Raw genomic sequence first — 13,569 nt, forward strand, 5'->3', positions numbered from 1 at the left:
AACCCATAGATATGAAGCTGGATATGTTTGATGCTAACGTTCAATTTGTGTGAAAAGGTTTTACAGAGTTTTACTGCTTCAAGTCTTCATTTCTTTTGGAAACTGCAGTGATGTGTACTTTTTGGAACATACTCTCTCCACACTCTCGCTACAAAGTGCACCAAGATACGTTTATGCCATGAGACCAGGTAGTTTTATACTGTTTCCCACTTATAATGTTAACAATTTACATAAATTGATAAATCAGAGCGCTCTGTTTGAATAGGCATGACAGATTGAAGACTCTGAAACACCCACTGCTATGATTGGCTAATAGTGTGTGTACATTGCTCATAGATGGATGCTGCTGTGATTTAAGTCAAAAAAGCGTTAATAATTTAATGCATTCAACGATCTGTAAGAAGAGACAATAGTGAAAGCAGAAACTCACTGTTAGATAGCGCAGCATTGTCTTTAAGTAAAAAATTTTCTGAAAATCAATGGTAAAATGAACCAAGGGACGATTTCTTATTGCTCTTTAATAAAAATAAAATAAATTCACTTTTCCCTAATGTTGTGATCATAAGGAAGGCAAACAACGTTTTTCCACAACATGGCACTGTACTGCATCTTCAGAGCCATCTCTATCAGTTGGTTTTAGCGTAGACCTGTGTGTTCTTCTCTCTTGTAAACACTACATAGGTGGGCAGAGCAAAACATGTAGTGATGTAGAAGCAAGCATCATCGTCTGTAGAGGCGGAGCTTAACCACAATATTACATCATATAGTACAAAGTTCCAAAAGCTCTAGTTTTGGAAGACTGCCAATTTTTATACTGAAGACCAAGTTTTGACTTCTGAAACGTTCATGATGTTTTCATAGTAGAGTGGATTTTGGTTTGCCAGTTCATGACCCCTTTAATGCCCATAGAATCTTTCCATTCCACAAAAGGGTTCTTTAGATAATTTAAATGTTCTTCGCACTAAGAAATAAATGGCTCTTCTAAGAAGGTTCTTCGGGGAGCCAAAGTTCTTTGGCATAGCTGTAAAACCCCATCTAACCTTTAACATCTACAAAACTTTGTTTTTGCACAAAAGGTTCTTTACAATGGAGCAAAGTTATAACACGTTATTCAGCTGTTGTTCAGAATGAGATGAATTCATTTAGGAACTGCTCGATGAAAGTTTCTTTGGTGCACCCAAATTGGTTCTTTTATATGCCTTTGCTAGAAAAGGCGACTTGGAAACTTTATTTTTAAGAGTATATCTGATAGAGTTCATAAATCACTTCCTTATTAAACCAAAGATAATCCTGTTTAATTTATGAGTGACTTTAAGACCTCAAAGACATGCGTTTGCTCGTTTGATCATCGAGCTCTTCAAGGATTTATGCATCAGAAGAACAAGGCTCGAACTAATCAGAATGCTATTTGCTAATTACTTTGTTTAAATCCTCCCAACTTTTAAATCAGTAATTAGCACAAATAATTATATGTTAGAAGTGTTGAACAATGTCATGGTAAATTTTGTTCTCTTTGCTTTGTTTACTTTTCAGTTCCAGTAATTAAAGTAATATTTGAGTGCTGTTAGATGTACGCCAGTCGAAAGCTTTTCTTGTTAACACCTACAGAGTCTGTAAATAACAACAGCAGTCGAATAGTATTAAAGACTCTACAACAGACAATGTTTGACATATAAAGTGCCTTTATAATTCTGTTAAAGTGTTTTCTTGGAGACGTGTTGCATATTTCGAATGCGTTATATAAATATATTTTTAGAAAGGGAATTACATTAGCATAAGTTCATGAAAGGTGTTCTGTTGCTGTAGTAGTCTCTATACAGCTTTTCAGATTCTCTAATACAACAACTTTTCCTACCCTTTTAGACTTGATTTGCTAGAGGCGAACGTGGAATTACAAAAACGAATTACACGCATCAGTAAAACAGGAAAACAAACAGCTGTTATTGTGCTTTATACATCTGAAATGTCAAACAAAAATAAATCAGTACATTTCATCATGGAATTATTAATTGCTGCATAATAAACCCAAATTGAGTAAACATGCATCGACAAACAATCCGGTTTGTCTGTTACATGTGGCTTCTATCACAGCGCTCATTAAAGACTTTGTTAATTAGTAGCTGGAGACAGTGGCTGAGGTGTGCACCGTGTGATTTTTTTTCTTTTCTTTCTTTTTCTGCCCTCTGTAGACTGTGACACCCAGGATATTTTAGATCATTCCCAGCACAATTAACAAACATCCACCAACTTTTCTCGCAACCCTTGTCACAATCACACATATGCTGTCAGATGGAAGTGTTTTGACTAATTTTGCCAACGTAAAATCTCACTATTTTGTGGCATCCCTTTGTAATATGAGTGTTGCATGTTCTCGTCTGGCTCAGTTCTGTTTTTGAACAATATTTGTTTAAAAAAAAAAAACATGCTTTCCATCATGATTTCTGCTATATAATAAAAATATCATTAGGATTTATTTTAAGTAATAATAAAGTGTTATTTTAATAATACACCAAGCAGTTTTTTTTATCTTTTTGTTTTCTGAATTCTTTATGCATGTCCTATCATATGTTTCCACACATTGCAACTCAACATACCGATCAATAAAATCTATTTTATTATGTATCTGCACTCTGAATAATATGCTATTAGAAACCAGATTATTATTATTATTATTATCATCATCATCATCATCATCATCATTATTATTATATAACATTGTAAAACTAAAAAATGAAAAAAGCAGAAAAATGAATAAATCAGCTTTAAATATACTCCGAAATTAACACGCTGAAAACAAAAAAAATATTTTCTTTGAGCACGTCTGTTACCGCAGATAGAGCAGTGTGTTTCTCTCTAAAGCATCCGTGTAAAAACCTTAAATTAGAGGAGTTCCGCCATCTGGAGAGCAGTGGTATGTCAAAACAGAGACATTAAACTGTTGAAGCACAAACATAAGTACAAATTTGATGCACAATTTTTGTAGTTTGCATGTTTCTCTAAATACAAAATATGGCTTTTTAGTAAATCATACGTGTTTCTGTCAGGGCGTTAAAGAGCGAAGCAAACTCTCTCACACGGGAAGCAGCATGGATGGGAAAGGCCAACGCTCATGACAGCTACATATAAACGGGAGGAAAAACCTTTATATTAGGTTAGTAAGCGCGACAGTTTAATTGTACAACATCATTCTGTAATATACACGTACGTTACACTTTTTACCGCGTTGTATGCTGTTACGGTACTTAACTGTTACTTGTCATTATCTTGTCCACTAACTGACTGCTAAAGACACTTTAAAATAAACATATTGACTATTAGCTAATAATTGTTTTAAAGCTTTACGTGTGTGTGTGTGTGTGTGTGTGTGTGTGTGTGTGTGTGTGTGTGTGTGTGTGTGTGTGTGTGTTGTAAAAAAATAGTCCCGCACGTGCTTTAAACACATAATTCATGATTTTCTGTGCATTTTTGCATGTGTTTTTTAGAAGTATGGTAGATTCAAGCGGTCACCAGAAAGACTGGTACTCAATACTTGGCGCCTGTCCAACAGATGACATCCAAGAACTGAAACAGAAGTATCAGAAGCTCATCCTCATGGTAAGTTTTAACTGTTTTAAACAGTGATTATAAGAACCTGTATTCAAAAAAGAGCAGCAAATCAACATTACAATGATTTCTAAGGAATTAAGGCCATTACATGGGTAAATTTAATTATAATATACATTGAAATAGAAAGCAGTTATGTTAAATTATAATAATATTGGGAGTATTACTGCTTTACTTATTTTTTTGGGCCAAGTAACTGCAGCCTTGGTGAGCATGAGAGAACTGACTTTTAAAAAACATATTACAAATATGAAATGTGTACTTTTTTCCTCAACTCATTGGTAATTTCAAATCCACTCCTGACTGTGATGTTGAGATTTAGTTTCATGTATTATATTCATGCAGACCAACACAAAAATGTAGAAACATCTGCAATCACAAAATTAATTGCTGTTGTTGGTATTTTTGTTTTCGTGTGAACCACTGCCATAAATACTGTGTAATATATTATTCAGTGCATGCCTACCAAGTTCATAGTGATAAAATTCATACAGAGATAAAGATTACGCAGATTATGGTTGATTCTCCCATTAAAGTTTCCTCCAAGGGCAAATTGTTCTTGCTAAATACGAGCTTTGAAAACATATGCACAATTAATCAATGGCATCAGTATTTCTCATTAATACACATTGCAGGTTGACTTATCCCAGTCAAGTTATACTTAAGCTGATTTGTTTAATCCCAAACCCATTTTAATTACAGCAATCACATAACACCAGTCGATCAATCAGGATGTGTGCCGTGCAATTTGTAGAAGCAGAGTCCAGACCAGAGCCTTATGCAATATACGGCAGGAAAGTGATTGGTAATGAAATTGCTGATGGTTTAAAACTTCAGAAGTCGAAAGAACCAGCGTTGCATGATAGAAATGATATCTGTTTCTTCATATTATAACCAGACAGTTGAACAGGAGTCAGTTTACAGATCCAGAATCAACCACACCATTTATAATACCAGTGTAACCTTAGGCTTAAACCAATCCATACTGCTGTAATACGGTCGGTCAGTGTCCTGCATTCATTCAATCTACTGTCAGATCAGCCTGACAGTAGGTGGCAGTAGTGTGATGGTAGTAGCCTTTGTGCCCCCTGTCTCCTTTTTCCCTCTCCATCGAAGCAGAGAGCGGCTGCAGGCAGCATACTGGAGCCCAGCGGAGGATGTGGCAGTGCTCCCTTCGCAGCCTCTGAGAGATGATGATGTATTGTTAGAGCTGGCGAGTGCTCCAAATTGCCCAGCCCTTTATATTGTGTTCCTGCTCTCCAAGCTCCATTAGCCCCAGTAAATGAATATTTTACAATGCGTGCAAAGAGACAGCAATTAAAGCGTGTAACTCCAGAGGGGCAGGAGGACGGGCCGCTCTAACCGAGCACCAGCCTCTCGCTGTGTTATGTATTTATGACAAGTACCTGAGCCACACAGACTGGAAGTTGTAGAGTGACACCAAAGGAAATGTGTGATTAGTGTTTGTAACATCAGAATGCGTCCTGACAAGACTTGGGAAAACTGTATATTAAGCATTAATTTTCAAGTCTAGCTAATGTTTTTAGAAATTTGAGTGATGTAAACAAAAACTTGGGTGTAGAAATAATATTTAATACATTGAGTTGAAAATGATATTTGGACTAAATACTATTTTCTTGTAAAATGTACCCAAATAATAAATAAGTAAATCTCCCTATATATATATTTTTCTTTTGTTTAAAAAGATGTCTAGATTTTGACAGAATTATGTATAACATGAAACATTTAATACGTATATTTAGAAAATGTATACTTTTTTCTGCGTGGATGCATTAAATTAATTGACAGTAGATGCATTTCTATAAATGTATAATAAATGCTGTACTTTGACCTTTTTTATTCATCATAAAATCTAGAAAAATTATCAACACAACTGTTTGACATTTATAGTAATTAAAAATATTATTTGAGCTGCAAATCAGCATAATAGAATGATTTCGTAAGGAATGTGTCACTGAAGTCTGGAGCACTGATGCTGAAAAAATCATTGTATTCATCACATTTATTCAAATAGTTCTGTAACAATTTATTTTATGGTTACGCCTATTAGTTGCCAAATAGCATGAATATTATGAGAAAATTTGTCATTTATTAGTGCTAATTAAGCACATATTAATGTCTTACTCTGTATTGCCTTATTCTACATCCCTAATCCGACCCAATACCTACACTTAACAACAAACTTACTAACTATTAATAAGCAGCAAATTAAGAGTTTATTGAGGGAAAAGTCGTAGTTAATTGTTAGCAAGTTACCTGTTGTAAAATGTTACCAACAGTTCTTTTAAGTTGTTTTGATCAAAAACCTTAAGCATAAGAGAATTATTTTAAAACCATTAAAATATCTTACTGACCCCGAACGTATAAACAGTGATGTATCTAATCAAATCTATTAACTAATGTTTTTATAAAAGGAAACATTTATAAGAGCAGGAAAATTTTTTGGACATTTTTCTCATTTGTTTTATATACATCCGTTTTTCTTTATAAAAAAATAAAAAAGTGCCATTTTTACATTGAGCCCAGCAGCCCTTCATCTTTCCATCAGACACTGAATCAAACACTCAGTTACGACAGACCTGAAACCCAGTTCACAGGGATTGTCTATTTGACAAAAGACTACCCAGGGAGATGTTTGTGAAGCAGCGGTATGTGTTTGCCAGGGCTAAGCTGCACTTCACACCTGTGGTCCTGACTCCTCAAGCTCACCTACAAAGAGTAGAGGGAAGCAAAACCCTATCTCCGATTCCGCCACTGGGGAGAGAGTCTAATTCTCAGGCAGAATCTGGCATCCTGCTGGAGGTAACTGAGAAATTGTGCTGCCAAGCTTGCGCGACCATTCTCAGTGTTCAGGAACCGAGCATTTTTTCAGTTTCTGGTCTGCCTGAGAATAGAAGTGGACTTTAGGATGAGTGTTTTAGATTTACCACGGAAATAAAAACGGCATTTCCGACATCTAAACATAAGGGTTTGGTTCAATGGGAAATTTTTGCACATGCTTATTTAAAGTTTCACTTACAGCTCAGGTTTTCACTTTAGCTATTTAGCTTTGGTCATCCTCTGATCCTCTGATCTGAAGCGTCCTAAACACAAATCGATTTAATCCTCTTAGCTGGTATCCTGTGCAGTTCCTAATCTTAATGTCTTTTTTACTCTGGTACTTTTAATTAAACTGAGATTTGAGTGAAGAGGGATGCTTTCTTGCATTTTACCAACTTGAAATCCTCCATAATAGCGGCGTGTGAAAGCGCTAGTACTGGTGTGAACTCCCTCCCAAAAGCCTTCCATCTTTTAGATGGCCCCAATGAATGATTTACATCGATATATTTAGGGTTCTTTCAGTTAAGGCTCATCAGCTCCTCTTTTTCATATTCGAGGCGGCTGAGCGCTTGCCCTCTTTCACCCGCACTGTGATAACACCAAGAAACGGTTAATGATTCTCTCAATCAGGAAGTTAATTTTTGGCTTGTTGCTGCATTTGCTTTTCTCATCGCATTCTGACCGCCCATTAACAAAGTGAAAACAACAACAAAAACACAAACAGAGAAGGGGGGAGGATGAACGGGAAACAACGGAGAACGGGCGCCCTTAAATTTTAATTAGTTTTAAACGTAATTGCTTGAAATGATTAGTTGAATTCAGTCTTCCTGTTACTTAAAATTAAAAATATAATCACTGTGGACAGTAATTGGCTTGCCCCGGATTGTCGGTTATTGTAGCCCAGTGTCACCCCATGCATCATTACCCGACTTTGGCGGCGGTGCAGCTTCTGAACTATAGCGACCATACAAAAACACAAACACACACACATGCAATGCTCTGCTCGCCTGTGCCAGAGCATAATCAGAGTTTGGTTGAATGCCTGCTTGAAAGGATCTAAGTTGTTTTCCGTTTGCCCCTCTCAACCTTGCTCTTCTCTAGTGGGCGAATGAAGAGCCCTGCGGCTCGGCTGACCCTCGACCCCCACTAATCGATAGCCACAGTCTGCGTTTTCTAGTTTCCTCAAGGAGTAGAATACTGTAAGAATCCATCCAGGCTCGAAGGGGCTGTCAAAATAACCCCTAAAGCTCACTTTTGGGGGCTGCATTAGACTTCTGGGTAAAAAAAAAAAAATATTTTTTAGTGAAGCTGTGACGTTACCGTACGAACTGTCATATTTTAGGATGCAAAGTGGAGATCGCATTAGTGTTTTTGGCTGGAGGAAGGAGGCACCCTTTGCCCTTCTAACCGTCCACTCTGTCCAGCCTCGTCATTGAGAAGACACATCTGTCCTAACTGATATATATTTAGCCTTTTTTGCACCATTGTCCGTATTGGTATCCTTGCTCTGCTTTCGCTGCTAAATTGTCCAAAAGCAAGGCCAGTCCATCAGCAAATTGCCCATGAACTTCTATCAACTGTCATTTTGTTTACAATCTTCTAGTCTGTCTTTTGTATCTCCAGTCGTATTGTTAGTTTCAGTTGTGATTTAATTAAAGATAAATGTACTTGTAGTTTCAGTAAAGAATGATTGATATCAATCTCATCGCTCAATTTTGATTGGTAGTTTCACCCGGACAAGCAGAGGCCCGGCGTATCAGAAGACGCAGCGGAGCAGCACCTGCAGAGGTTCATTGACGTTGACCAAGCTTGGAAGGTCTTGAGTAATGAGGAGAGCAGGAAGGAGTACAACCTCCAGCTACGGGGTATGTTCCCACTAAAGAGATATGGAGGAATTAGTTGTTTAGATGGGCTATATGAAATAATAAAATGCACAGACGTGATTGTCATGTGAATTTTTGTCATTTCAATTTCATCCACTTTTGAACAAAGTACTAGACAATTTTTTGAAGTATTATGTTTACTTAATTTTGCAAAACAAAGCATTTCCTCTAGACAGTAATGTAAAAATTTGTCTTTCAATTCTGTTCGCCAGTGCTGTTAAAACTGTATTAAGAGCATAAACAAGATTTGTCACTAGCCCTTTGGCGCAGACAACTAAAATTGTCTGAAATATTTAAAACACCAAAGGAAGGAATGAAAACAGAGCTGTTGTCTTTGGTCTGGACAGATGCTTCCTTACAGAAGAGGATAGCAAGAATTGTGGGTAGTAGAGGAGGAGGGAAATAAAGAGAGATAGCGAGACAGAATGTAGGTCAGGTCTGTCACACATGGCCAATTCTTACATGAAGTGATAGTCTGCTTCTCTCCTCTCTCGCCTAAGGAAAAAGCTCCCCCTAGCCTTCCATTAGGACCTTCAATAAGTGTACATCCAGGGTCCTGTGCGCCATTAACTGGGGAGCTGTGGCATCGCCTTTGGGGGGGGAACACTTTGCACAGCTACTTGCTAACATAGATCACCACAGCCACAGAATTGACAGTTAGAGAGCATGCACAGAAAATCCAGGCCTCGTCTGGGCTGCACATTCAGGAGTGATAGAGTTGACCTCTTCAATTAAATGCAGGAACTTTATTTTCCACATCAGACATGCTTAGTTTTGACTTTATATGAAAGTGTTAAATAAAGGTTTGAATTGTAGTGTAGAAACATTTGATAAGGAGAAAAAAAAAGAATTTTTTTAGATATTATAATAACAATATTATCAAATGTTTGTTAAACTGTGTGTGTGTACATACGTAGATACACTACTTAAATTGTATTACATTTTTATAGTGTAAAAGAGCAATTTAATATCGGTTTCCCTTTTGTTTTACTTGGTCTTTTTTTTTTAGGGGATATAAGATATGTAACCTCATATTGATTTTTGGACGTTTGCTCTATTATGATTTGTTTTTTATTGTTATTGATTATTGACTGATATTGGTTATTTAATTTATTGTTCTTTTTCTTTTATATTTAACATTTAAATGAACTTTGCTCCTAATGCTAATGTAAAGTTACAACAGAAAATCATACTGTAATTTGAAAAATTACTGTTCAGTGTATTCATTAGAAAGTTAAAATGGTTTACACTGATAGAGTAGTGGGCATATAATGACACATTGACATAATGCTTTATGGAAGTCCTGGCTTGAGGACATTTACTGATCCCACCCTCTCACTCTCTTTTATTTAGATTTTGATTTTAACAGGCATTACAGCATAGAATTTTAACAGTGACGGAAATATAAAATTATCGATACATATAAATATTGATCTCTTCTTCTTCTGCTCAGATCATTTAACAAACTTTTATTGTTGATATTTTAACGTAAGGGGATATTAAAAGTAATATTGGCCCTCTACTCAAGTCTTTATGGTCTGCTTAAAGCTTGGGATTGATTCTGGCCAGCTCAAAAGATACACAAATCCCCATCAAACTTAAGTAGCTTGCCCTGCAGTCATTCACTAGACATCGAAATGTTTGGCATATTGACCAGACATGGTTTGTGGCCTCTATTTAAAAGGTCACATCAGATTGGCTTACTAATATATATATATATATATATATATATATATATATATATATATATATATATATATATATATATATATATATATATATATATATATATATATATATATATAAAAATACCAACCCTTCTTCAGTCATTAATATTCATGACTCTTCTTTGTGAGATATGAGAAGATAGCATTTTACTTGTGTTTACTGTCATAGGAGATGTCTTTATGCCTCTAATCAGTTTATGCATCTCTGATTTAATGACTGAGCAGAAATTCATCAAGGGATCGTCGTACATTCGTTACTGGAGGTTATTTTGGGGTACTCTCTGAATAGTGTGAGGTAATTAATCGAGTTGGGTTGCATAACTGAAGTCTTCCCTTCAGTTCCTGCTGAATTTTTGCTTTATTTTATATTCAAATGAGATATTTTTAAGGTAAATGGAGACACGTAAGACTACTCATTTCTTTGTCTCATCAAGTTCTTTTTTGTACCTGTAGGAAATGAATTATGTAAATTAGTTGCAAGAACTGAAATGGCACCTACTTAGGACATTCCTTTAAACTAATTAAAAGAAAGCATGATAAAACGCTGCACTCAAACCTGTTAATTGCCAGTATCTCAGACAGGCTGCCAGAAACGAACAAGAACCGTTACGTGGATGTGTCGCCTCTCAGATTCCTCAATTCATTATGAAGCGACGTGATCTAATTTCATTCTCGTCCTCTTGACAATTAATTGTCATATTACACTTTTTCACACACAGTTTTAGTTTTAAATTTACTTATTAGCCGCCTTTAAAGTGGTGCCTTTAGAGATGCCCAGCATTCCCTGCTTGAATATTCAATGAATATTTTAAGGCAACTCATTTGTGTGTATTCATAGCAGCAGTAGGAGACATGAAGGCTTTGCGAAGACACTCTAAATGACCTCAGATGACTTCTCAACTTCCCTTTTTCTAAATCTCTTATAAGTGGAACAGTGGCCCACCAATCCTCTGTGATTATTGTTTAAATATTTAAACGAACAAGGAAACTTTGTACAGATGCTTTGAATCTTCCAAACACTCTTTCTTTCCTGCAGGAGCTCAAAGGTTCAGGGTGTGGCCTGTTTAAAGTGGAAATGTAGCTTTCAGAGTATATTGAAATATAGCCCCTAGTCAAGTTAGATGCTATGTTGAATTTAATATATTGCATTAAAGGTCCTAGATCATGTGATTTTCACATTACAGTTCTATCAATTTGTATTTGTCCACTTCTTTTCAGCTTATGAATTGATAAGTTGTTAAAAGCGTAGTTTACCCAAAAATGAAAATTCTGTCATTATCACTCACCGCCCCAAACCTGCAAGATCGTCAGAACACAAGTAAAGATATTTTTGATGAAATCCAAGAGGTCTCTGACCCAACGTAGACAATAGGGATGTAACAGCGCATGTATTCTTTCGGTTTTTTCCCCAGGAAATTAAAATAATAAATGGCATGTTGACCGTCTTTAATGTGGCATGACAGAGCGCTGAATAAAAGCCTTAGAGAGCCGCTTTTGGGACGGTTCAGAAACGTGCTTTTATGAGCGCGACACAAGCAGCTCTTGTTTCCTGTGTCTGAGCAGTGATGTGCTTCAGACTTGAACGCCATTATTCCTACCTCTGTTCTACTCGTTTTAACACCAATAAACATGCCTTAACAGCTCATGTCTCATGTGATAGCTCAATCAGTGTTTCAGTCGCTGAAAGACATCAACGAAAGAGCTTGGAAATATAATGTCACCTAGCAATTTGTTTACCTCAGCAATCCAGAGCTCATTAGTTTACTAAGACTAGAGAGGAGCACTGCACAAAATTTTACACCATGTACTCTTATTTTACTAAACCTGTTAGTCTTACATTTTTTAATGTATGTTTAAATTAATCTGTTATGAAACATGCTATTACAGCCTGTGTGTAATTGAACAAATAACCTAGAAATTCTAGACAGGGTACAACCATGGTCAAGGCCCAGAAAGATAGTTGTAAAAGGATATTGTTAAAATAGTGTATGTGACACTAGTGGTTCAACCGTAATTTTATGAAACTATGCAAATACTTTTGCGACTTGAATGTAATAATAATAATGCAGGGCCAGATTTCATTAAAATTGTCTTAGTTTGTGTTCTAAAGGTGGTCTTACAGGTTTGGAACGACATGAAAGTGAGTAATTAATGATATCATTTTCATTTTTGGGTGGGCTATCTTTTAAGAAAAGAACTGTACGTCCATTGAATGCACAACCTCATTTATGTTTCTGTCAAAAATGATGGCACTACCCTTACTAAGGTCTATGTAATATTAGTAGGGGTGTATTAGCCATTATGTATTGCGTCCCCATATGCTTTGCTGAAATCTGGTATTGAAATTACTTCTTAAGTAGTCCTATAGGAAATACTGTTTGTTCATGACAGACAAAAAGTATATTCTTTCATTGCTTACTTCATCAATTTGACTGCATCTTCATGTTGTATTTTTCTCTGCAGCAAATGAACTGAAACAGAGCTGGCCAGTGGACGCTCATATAACCCTCGACAACATGAACTGGGATTGTGGTTAGTGCTCTGTTCTTAAGCAGTTAACTGGTTAATTTTCAGTCTGTTAAATAATTACAAAGCATCTCTTCTGTTTCAGACACTGAGAGTTATACGTATAGCTGCCGCTGTGGAGGAGAATTCATCTTAGAGAAGGATGACTTTAGAGAAATGGAAACAGTTGTGTGCTGTGATTCCTGTTCACTCAGCATCGAAGTTAAGAAGGTTACATGACACTTTTGGAAATGTTCAGCAAAATTCTTACTGGACTATTATTATTAAAATGGGACATATTCTATGGACACATTTTGATTTTAACAGGAATGCAATGCGGCAGCAATAAGGAATGATTTGTTTATTAAATATTTATTCATGAATTAAAAAGAGATATCTTTCTTAATGTTCTTTTAATGGGCTCCACATAGATGTTGAAATCAACCACATTGTAAAATCCTTCCCATTATCCATTTCTTTTCTTGTGTAAGGGCACAAAAATTTAATTCACATGTACCTTACAGCCAAGTTCATCACCAAATAACCATTGATTTGGGTCACGCTAGGCTCTCACTGTCTCAGAAAGCACTTTGGTTGTTTCCTCTGAGCTAGACGTGCTCTTTTACGAACCAGACGATTACCAAAAGGAAAAAAAAAACTTTCTGTTTGTTCCCCAGCCCCCTCCTTTCACTCCCCTGTGTTTGAGAGGACCAGGCGGCTCAGTAACCTCTTAACTCTTGTCAACTTTGTTTGCATGTAAATAAATGCACTTTTTTTCCTCCTCTGACAATGAAGTCACAAACTGCCTCCACACATCACTGGTCGAAAAAGGCCCTCCAGTTAATGATGAGCTTTTCTTTGCCTTATTGTTCTCCGGTCCACTCAATTTTGGGGGGATCCGCAAGGTTGTGGCATCGGAATAGGGTCATGGCTTTATTAAACTTCAAACAGTCATTAGACTGTTTGCTAAAATCTGTCGTCCCACAGTAGAAACAGCTTGATCGGGGCAA

General features: G+C 36.3%; 1 protein-coding gene across 2 annotated transcripts; it reads left to right on the plus strand.

The window, feature by feature from the left end:
• Positions 1-2,892: 2,892 nt before the first annotated feature.
• On the plus strand, positions 2,893-13,346 carry dnajc24 (DnaJ (Hsp40) homolog, subfamily C, member 24). 2 transcript variants are annotated; one of them, XM_043227211.1, is made up of 6 exons: positions 2,893-2,911; positions 3,045-3,151; positions 3,483-3,594; positions 8,171-8,309; positions 12,518-12,586; positions 12,666-13,346. In XM_043227211.1, the coding sequence occupies exons 3-6, from the start codon at positions 3,487-3,489 to the stop codon at positions 12,797-12,799; spliced, it is 450 nt and encodes a 149-aa protein (XP_043083146.1). In that variant the 5' UTR covers positions 2,893-2,911; positions 3,045-3,151; positions 3,483-3,486; the 3' UTR covers positions 12,800-13,346. The 2 variants fall into 2 exon arrangements, with proteins under 2 accessions (XP_043083146.1, XP_043083147.1); XM_043227212.1 differs by lacking the exon at positions 2,893-2,911 and having other exon boundaries at positions 3,486-3,594.
• The last annotated feature ends 223 nt before the right edge of the window (positions 13,347-13,569 follow it).

Source organism: Puntigrus tetrazona, chromosome 25 (assembly GCF_018831695.1).
Source record: "Puntigrus tetrazona isolate hp1 chromosome 25, ASM1883169v1, whole genome shotgun sequence".
NCBI classification, from domain to species: Eukaryota; Metazoa; Chordata; class Actinopteri; order Cypriniformes; family Cyprinidae; genus Puntigrus; species Puntigrus tetrazona.

Bases quoted from the DNA above. Each gene is read 5' to 3' on its own strand.
- dnajc24 (XM_043227211.1), top strand. From the start codon at position 3,487: ATGGTAGATTCAAGCGGTCACCAGAAAGACTGGTACTCAATACTTGGC. The intron at 3,595-8,170 runs GTAAGTTTTAAC...TTTGATTGGTAG, and splicing joins ATCAGAAGCTCATCCTCATG to TTTCACCCGGACAAGCAGAG. The intron at 8,310-12,517 runs GTATGTTCCCAC...TTTTCTCTGCAG, and splicing joins GTACAACCTCCAGCTACGGG to CAAATGAACTGAAACAGAGC.